Here is a 9,054-nt window from a genome sequence, read left to right as displayed (position 1 = left end):
AACTGTCTTGCCCTATTTTTAGTTCAAGTTAATACACGTGTAGGACTGGTGTGAAAAAAATGGCAGAGAAAATAATTAGCCTTATGATTTAGGCAGTTCAAAAGGCTTTTTATATATATTTTTTAACATGCTTCTGAACCTATTTCTTTGGTGTGCCTTACACAGAGAACCCAAGTGTGTTCTAATTGTTCAAAATAAAACTTTGATTGTCTAGACTTGAACATATGTGTAATTTACTTTTTCTAGGAAGCGATGATGAATATAGTGATGATGATGACATGAGCTGGAAAGTGAGACGTGCAGCTGCTAAATGCCTGGATGCTGTGGTTAGCACACGGCATGAAATGCTTCCAGAATTCTACAAAACTGTATCACCTGCTTTAATAGCCAGATTCAAAGAACGTGAAGAGAATGTTAAAGCAGATGTTTTTCATGCATATCTTTCTCTCTTAAAACAAACTCGACCTGTGCAAAGTTGGCTTTGTGATCCTGATGCAATGGAGCAAGGAGAGACACCATTGACAATGCTTCAGAGTCAGGTTATTTGTCAAGGCTTTTGTTATTTCTGAGAAGATACATAGAATTCGTGCCCCCTTCATAAGGATAGTTCTTGAAAATTGCTATAGCATGCTTTCTTTGTACGTGCATTACAATTTATTACTGCAGTACTAACATAGAGAGCAAGGCAGGTAAATTGGCCTGGAAAAGTACAGTAGTCTTGGGAACTGAAATTGCCAGCTCATACAAACGTTCTTACCCGATCCTAGTTGTTTACTGTCACCTGTAAAGTTGTCCATTTTAAGTTGTTTAGCTAAATTAACGAAGTAAAATAGTTTTGTACATTCTGTAATGGAGACATAAGCTCTAAGGATCAAGATAAAGCTTGATTTGCTGCAACATGTTTTATTTGCAGAATAATTCTAAGTTAATTATTTAGGTGAGTTCTCAGTTGCTGCTCTTTACAGTTTTATTAATACAAATAGAATTTTCCTTTTTTTCTCATCTTCTAAAGTTAAATCACTAATAGCAGTTCTTTTGAATCTCCATTTCCCAGTGTTTATATAACTTCTCTATCTCTGTAGAGAAATCAGAACTGGAAGGGTAGGGTGCACATCTTTCTTTATATTCCCCTCAGCGATCAAAAGATGAAAGGAATGTCAGCTATTGAATCGATTAACAGATGTGTGATGATTACAGGTTCCCAACATAGTTAAAGCCTTGCACAAACAGATGAAGGAGAAAAGTGTGAAGACTCGTCAGTGTTGCTTTAACATGCTGACTGAGCTAGTAAATGTATTACCTGGAGCCCTAACGCAACATGTCCCTGTTCTTGTACCAGGTATGAGAAACATTAAAAGATTTATTAGTAAATTGGATGTGATGTTTCAAAATCTTTAAACCTTGACTGTGCTTTTTGCAAAGCTTTGAAGTGTTGCTTCCATTTAAGTAAACTGGCAAAACAGTTGGCTACTGTGTGGGTCTAAGATTTTTTAATTATTATTATTATTCTATATTTATAAAAAAAGTTAATTTCATTCTTAACTGCAAAATCAAACCACCTTCTTTCTCATCTCAACAAAGCAAAATACTGTCCAGGTTTTAGCTTTTGGGACCCAAAATGTTGAGTTCTGAAGTAACAAGGAAAAGTAAGTTTGGACAAGCTAGAGGTTCAAAATCCCTTTATAATTAAGAAAATACATCACAAACCATGAAAAGACCCATGTCCTCTGTGTAGAGAAAGCTTGAAAACCAACTGATTGAATATAATGGTGAAAGGGGCTTGGAAGCATTCAAGAAAGGCTGGAGCAGGAAAATGTGAATTCAGTGTAGCTGCCTTCCTTCAGAAATTCTGACGTGTCCTAACAGAATATAAATACCTTACCTAAAAGTACTTTTTTTTTCTTTTTTTTTTCTTCTAGGAATAATTTTTTCACTGAATGACAAATCAAGTTCTTCTAATCTGAAGATAGATGCTCTGTCCTGTTTGTATGTGATCCTCTGCAATCATTCTCCCCAGGTGTTCCATCCTCATGTTCAAGCATTGGTACCTCCAGTTGTAGCTTGTGTTGGAGACCCATTTTACAAGATAACATCAGAGGCGCTTTTGGTTACCCAACAGCTTGTGAAGGTCATTCGTCCTTTAGACCAGCCTTCTTCCTTTGATGCTACTCCTTATATCAAAGATTTGTTTACTTGTACAATTAAGAGGTTGAAGGCTGCTGACATTGATCAGGAGGTGAAAGAAAGGGCGATATCGTGCATGGGTCAAATCATTTGTAGCCTTGGTGACAGCCTAGGCACAGACCTGCCTAGTACGCTTCAGATCTTCCTAGAGAGACTGAAGAATGAGATCACTCGGTTAACTACGGTGAAGGCCATGACCTTGATTGCTGGTTCTCCTTTGAAGATAGATTTGAGACCAATCCTTGGGGAAGGGGTTCCTATTCTTGCTTCTTTTTTGAGAAAGAACCAGCGAGCGTTGAAACTGGGCACTCTTTCTGCTCTAGATATTTTAATTAAGAATTACAGTGACAGCTTGACAGCTGCCATGATTGATGCTGTCCTGGATGAGCTTCCACCTCTCATTAGTGAAAGTGATATGCATGTATCACAGATGGCCATCAGTTTTCTGACAACGCTGGCTAAGGTATATCCTTCCTCCCTGTCCAAGATTAGCGGGTCCATTCTCAATGAACTTATTGGGCTGGTGAGATCGCCTCTACTTCAGGGTGGAGCACTTAGTGCCATGCTAGAATTTTTCCAAGCTTTGGTTGTGACTGGTACAAACAATTTAGGCTATATGGATTTACTGCGCATGTTAACGGGTCCAGTGTACTCACAGAGCACAGCACTTACTCACAAGCAGTCTTACTATTCCATTGCCAAATGTGTTGCTGCCCTTACTCGAGCCTGCCCTAAGGAAGGACCGGCTGTCGTAGGTCAGTTCATTCAAGACGTCAAGAACTCAAGGTCCACGGATTCCATTCGGCTTCTGGCTTTGCTTTCTCTTGGGGAAGTTGGGCATCACATTGACTTAAGTGGACAAATTGAGCTGAAGTCTGTAATATTAGAAGCCTTCTCTTCCCCTAGTGAAGAAGTCAAGTCGGCAGCATCTTACGCATTAGGCAGTATTAGTGTTGGCAATCTCCCCGAGTATCTGCCGTTTGTCTTACAAGAAATAACCAGTCAACCTAAGAGGCAATACCTTCTTCTTCATTCCTTGAAAGAAATAATTAGCTCTGCGTCAGTGATCGGTCTCAAACCATATGTTGAGAACATCTGGGCCTTACTCCTGAAACACTGCGAATGTGCAGAGGAGGGTACAAGGAATGTTGTTGCAGAATGCTTGGGCAAGCTTACCTTGATAGACCCAGAGACTCTGCTCCCACGACTCAAGGGATACTTGGCATCAGGTGAGGAGTGGTAACTCATCTACATATTGTAGCAAATGGCCTTATGTTATCTCTTAATAAGTTAATCTAGTTTTGCAAATTTTTTGCTTAGATTTTGTCATTCTCTTGAAGTTTTGCTTACCCCTCCAAACAATGTAATGCTTTTTACTAAAAGAAAGATTCTGTTTTTATTAGAAGCTATTAGTCATACATAACATGAATTACTTATGTTCTGCTTTCAGACTGTATTTCAATTAATGATGTTGCATTTAACAAAGAGCTATAAAAATAAAGGGGAAGGAGCATGGGCAACAAAGGGACAAATTGACAAATGATTTGCAACATTTTGACCTTGTGGTATAAATTACAGTGTTCCTAATTTTCAGACAAGAATTTTGAAATTTTTAAGGATTAGAAAGGATCATTGTGTGTAACTTACGAATCAGTTTCATATCAAGAATTGTTTTAACATGATTTCTTCAAGTGCTTCTGCTTTAACGAAGAAAGTTATTTGTAAGCCTGTGTGTGATCATAAGAAAATATGTTCTAGTAGGCTTATTACTTGAATTTTATGTAACAGATTGCATTAAATGCTTTTTGCAGTCATTATAGTATTTTCCCCTGTTAAAAATGTTTTCTCCATAGATTTCCTTGAGTTACATATTGCATTGCTAGTAATAAACAACATTTCTTGTTTAGTGTTCTTAAGAGTATTAGAATTTGAAAAAGAATGTAATCGAACCTGATTTGAATTCTGTAGATGTACTGTTTTAATGTTATGTATTCACACTTTGTTTCATATTAGGGTCTTCATATGCTCGGAGTTCAGTGGTTACTGCTGTTAAATTCACTATTTCTGATCATCCACAACCCATAGACCCACTCTTGAAGAACTGCATAGGTAAGTTCTTTACTGTTTCCGTACAGCCTGTACATTTTCATGCAACAGAATTTAAAATTTATTCTTTTGTGTTTTCAAAAGTAAATATTTTGCAGGTACTAGAATTGGCTACCAACGATAACTATTGAAGCAGTTATGTTTCCATAATAGCCAGTTATTTATGTTAATCCTAGTTTGTTTGAATTCTGAGCAGCAAAAGTTGTGTGATGAAAAATTACATATATTGAAGCTGCAATAGGCAAAAAAGGACCTAGGGCTCTTACGAAAATGGGACTCAAAAGCTGATTTTCTTTCCCATGCTCTTGCCAAATTTTATCAGTTTGATGTCTTTACCCAGAAGGGTGGTCTTGGAAATACTTGACAATCAGTTGCTTAAAATATGTATGCACACGTGAATTCTGCATAGTACCAGGTGGTGAATTGTAAATTTAGGTCTTTATGATTCCATAATGCTTGTGGTCTGAAAACATTTGGAAGCTTGTATATTTATACAGGGATAAGGTCATCAGAGCTTTCAGCGTACCATCAGTACGATAAATAGCTTTGCAATGATGTGGCTTTTTGATCTTTTCTCATTTGCATGACGAGGTATTGTAGATTTGTTTAATAGGCTCTGGTGAATGTTTCATAGTGGATAAATTACAGGTTTAAAGATCTGTAAAAATTGTGTATACTGCTAAAACTGATTGGGGAAAAAACATGAAAAAATGCGATTTTGTAGAGAGCATGTTTTTTATTTATGGGGAATTGAAGTCAGTTCCTATGTGTTATTTTCATCACTAAGCTTCACTTTTTCTTTTTCTTTTCTTTAAAATAAAATATTCAAGAATTGATTACACTTGTGGATTTTTCCCCCCTGCTGTCTCTCACACTGAAGCTGTTTTGCCCCTTTGATTTCTTAAAATATTTATTGATTATTCAGTCAAAAAACTGTTAGTATCTAGTACTTCTAAAATGTGCATTCATCTTTAGTTTTGTTACCCAGTTTCTTTTGTGTCTGTAGAAGTCACTTGGATATTTACACCTTGTTGTTTTTTTCATTTTAAAAATTTCACTTCTCATGGAAGTTGCTAGTAACCTTGACAAACACTGAGGGAAACTGTGTTCCTATAGGCTTTTATTTTAACAAGACTGTGTTACAGAACTACAGAAATTCTAACTTGAAAATGCCCAAGGGTGGAATGAGAGAGGTGTTGCTACCTTAATATATAGTGGGTAGGCTTAGTTCATCCTAATTTAAGAATTTTCAATATATGCCAATTTAGGGGTTAAAAATCAATATGTTGATAGTTTCCTTAAGAGGTGTTCTCTAATTCTTGAACTGCATAGTTTAAATTGGTTTTCTAATACATATTCTGAGACTTCAGTGGAGAAAATGAAAGGAATACGATTTTCATTAATTTACATGTTACTTTTCTAAAAAAGTTAAAATATCATTAAGTGATGACCATCCATTTTGAGGGAGGTTTTTCTACTTCTGTTTCATATGGAATACTGTATTTCAATTATATGAACACTTTTCATATGATTATAATAAATAAATTTGTGTAAGCATGCAAAAATCGCAGCCATGGGTCTCTTTTTCATGAAAATAACTCTTGCACTAAACCTGTGTCCTTTCCAAAGATTAAAACTAAGCAAAGATATTTTTAAAATAGCAACTGAAAAAGATCCTCATAGGTTGAATGATTTCTGTCTGTGATTGCAGGTGATTTTCTGAAAACGTTGGAAGACCCAGATCTCAATGTCAGGAGAGTAGCCCTAGTGACATTTAACTCGGCTGCACACAATAAACCATCATTAATAAGGGACCTCTTAGATACTGTGCTTCCTCATCTTTACAATGAAACAAAAGTCAGAAAGGAATTAATCAGAGAGGTACGTTAACTAAGAAGAACAGTGCTGAGTGTATATGTCGATCCTTTGCCTTTCTAGGTGTATTACTTGTTAACTTTCTTTTTTTTTATTTGCTGACAGGTTGAAATGGGACCATTTAAGCATACTGTTGATGATGGGTTGGACATAAGGAAAGCAGCTTTTGAGTGCATGTATACTCTTTTGGATAGCTGTTTGGATAGACTAGATATATTTGAATTTTTAAATCATGTTGAAGATGGCCTGAAGGATCACTATGATATCAAGGTTAGCTGTCATTTTTCTCTGTGTAAGCAGTGACTTAGTCAAAAGATTTTAAATAGGAAAGAGATTGAAATGGCAAAGATACTACTTCATGTGCTTAAGTGCTTTGCTATATTTGCCATTTTGTGTTGCTGTTAAAAAGGTTACACAGCATTGTTGTTGCCAGTTGTTGCTGTTAGAAAGGTTACACAGCATTGTAGGAAATTATCTCCATGTATGTGCTAGGCATAACTAGCTAATTGTTGAATTGGGTTTTTTCCTCAACCTAGATGCTAACCTTTTTAATGTTGGTGAGACTGTCTACCCTTTGTCCAAGCGCCGTGCTGCAGAGGTTGGATAGGCTTGTTGAACCGTTGCGTGCCACATGTACAACTAAGGTATTTAAGTTTAAACTTAAGTTAATTATTTTGTGTTATGTATAAATGAACTTGCATATGAAGAGTACTTCTGTACTGCTGCAGCATTTTCTGAGTTACACTTGATAAGCTGCAGTAGGCAGAATAATAGAAATATGTGGGTCTTTATACATGTATTAGATCTCAGAGTTACAAATGGAAGGGTCGACTGGTTAGTTTCTTTTTAAAAATCTTGTATTTCTTTGATACAGTTTCTTCTCTTTCTTAAAATACTAACTGCCACTTAGGCAGCTTGTCTCATTTCATTACACATAGTGAAACTGAAATGCGGAGAGTTTTTCTGACTTCTGATGGTTGTTTCAGAAAAGCATTTGGGTGTTGAAAGATGGAGGCAGTGAAGTTTGATTTTTGTTGTTGTTGTTTCCCCCCACCCCCTTCTTCATTTATATTAGAGAATTTTTTGGGTCTTGGCACAGTTAGTCTCCTTCCATTCTTGTTCTTGTCTTGATTCACCTGCTTGCTCTGACAGTAATTTAATGCTTGATTTACCTTGCTATTTACCTATTACTGCAGTCCGTTATATTTTACATCAAGACATTTGACTGCTTTTAATGATAATTTATGTTTGTACCACTGAAAAGTCTTTGAGAATTTTAACAGCAGGTTAAGCAATTATACTAATGAAGGTACACTTAAAAAAAAAAGTTATATTCTCTGGAAACTGAAGAACTGTGATGATATCAGTTTAATGTCATTTACTGACCTTACTAGCTAGAGGTTGACTGCTATATTTGTTTTGATTTTGTAATTGACTTGGTAGCTTACAACCTTTTTCTGCTTACTTTGCTTTATTCAAGTTTCAGTCTATTTGTGAACTGCTGGTAAAAAGGTCTACTAAGAAGTAAATGTTCGACTTTTTTTTTTAAAGACATTAGGCCATTTTAAAAGCTGCTCAAAGTGGTAGTATGGAAGGAAATAGGTCTTTGTAAGATACTTTTTTTTTTTGTTAAACGTGAATGTAGAATCATGGAATGCATTGCATTGGAAGGGACCTTTAAAAGTCGTCTAGTCCAACACTCCTGCACTGAGCAGAAACACAGGGAGGGTTAAGCAAACATATTTTCATTTTTTTTCCCTAGGTAAAGGCAAACTCAGTGAAACAGGAGTTTGAAAAGCAAGATGAACTGAAACGATCTGCTATGAGGGCAGTAGCAGCACTCCTAACCATTCCAGAAGCAGAGAAGAGTCCGTTAATGAGTGAATTTCAATCACAGATAAGCTCTAACCCTGAGCTGGCAGCCATCTTTGAAAGTATCCAAAAAGATTCATCATCCACTAACTTGGAATCAATGGACACTAGTTAGATGTTTGTCCAAAACAGGGACCATTATGTTGAACCGTACGATGCACTGAATTGACAGGTTATAAGTAAGAAACAGAAAAAGTATCTAATCCACACATTGTTCCACTTTATTTACCTTAATGGAGACAGTTGGCTTTTCCCATTGTTGCTTTTCTAGCATTTATTCCAGAAATGTATTTCCATAATTCAGAGTTTGTTAACCACTCTTGTTTAAGTGGTTTTGGCCACATTTGGGAATTAAAAAGTTGACGCATGGTGTATGGAAATAGGTTCCAACATCTATTTGCCCTGTAATGTTTAGGATTAAAATGTCAGAATTTTGTGACCATGATTATTTTTTTTTCCTTTTATTTACACTTTCTGCTTGTAATCAAAATAAGGGGGGACGGGGAGGTGGGAAACAAACATCCAGGTGCACCATGTTTTTGTATGACTTCTTATTCTTTTTCGTTTCAGCTTCATAAATTGGTTTGGCTGGCAGGTGATTTCTGTGTAAGATTTTTTACATTCAAGGGAGGGTTTGGTCACAGTGCAAAAAAAGCAGACATAAATGTAATTTTTAAAGGTGTGGGGATTAGAAAACAAATAGCCCTGTTGTGCACACTAATTCTGCATGAGCAAGTTTACAAATATATATTGTCTGTAAAACAGCATGTGCAGTTTACTCGTAATGCAACTTAAAATAAGTTCTAGAGTATCAGTGCAGTTTTCAGGTATTTTGACGTAGAGACCATTCATATAGGAAGGGACAGATGGAGGTTGGTTTTCTTAACCTAGGTTGTTTGGGTTTTTTAAGTGCCAGTAATATGACCCTGCAGATGTTCTTACAGTAAATACAATTCCTGCAGTTCTCATGGTTTCACATTCCCAAAGGCTGGATCCTCTGGAATCAAGGTGGACAAA

At 36.2% G+C, this 9,054-nt stretch overlaps 1 protein-coding gene across 1 annotated transcript in view; it reads left to right on the top strand.

The window, feature by feature from the left end:
• The window catches only part of CAND1 (cullin-associated and neddylation-dissociated 1), a 24,574-nt gene extending 15,938 nt beyond the window's left edge, over window positions 1–8,636 (top strand). Inside the window, exons 7-14 of the mRNA XM_009870208.1 lie at window positions 247–539; window positions 1,198–1,339; window positions 1,920–3,413; window positions 4,198–4,293; window positions 6,002–6,171; window positions 6,271–6,435; window positions 6,702–6,809; window positions 7,928–8,636. Coding sequence (XP_009868510.1) covers window positions 247–539; window positions 1,198–1,339; window positions 1,920–3,413; window positions 4,198–4,293; window positions 6,002–6,171; window positions 6,271–6,435; window positions 6,702–6,809; window positions 7,928–8,152 — 2,693 coding nt within the window. The 3' untranslated portion in view covers window positions 8,153–8,636. The remainder of the gene's footprint in view (window positions 1–246; window positions 540–1,197; window positions 1,340–1,919; window positions 3,414–4,197; window positions 4,294–6,001; window positions 6,172–6,270; window positions 6,436–6,701; window positions 6,810–7,927) is intronic.
• The last annotated feature ends 418 nt before the right edge of the window (window positions 8,637–9,054 follow it).

This window comes from Apaloderma vittatum, unplaced genomic scaffold, assembly GCF_000703405.1.
Source record: "Apaloderma vittatum isolate BGI_N311 unplaced genomic scaffold, ASM70340v1 scaffold15660, whole genome shotgun sequence".
NCBI classification, from domain to species: Eukaryota; Metazoa; Chordata; class Aves; order Trogoniformes; family Trogonidae; genus Apaloderma; species Apaloderma vittatum.
The sequence above is the reverse complement of the archived record's forward strand: the minus strand, read 5'-3'. Positions and strand labels throughout refer to the sequence as shown.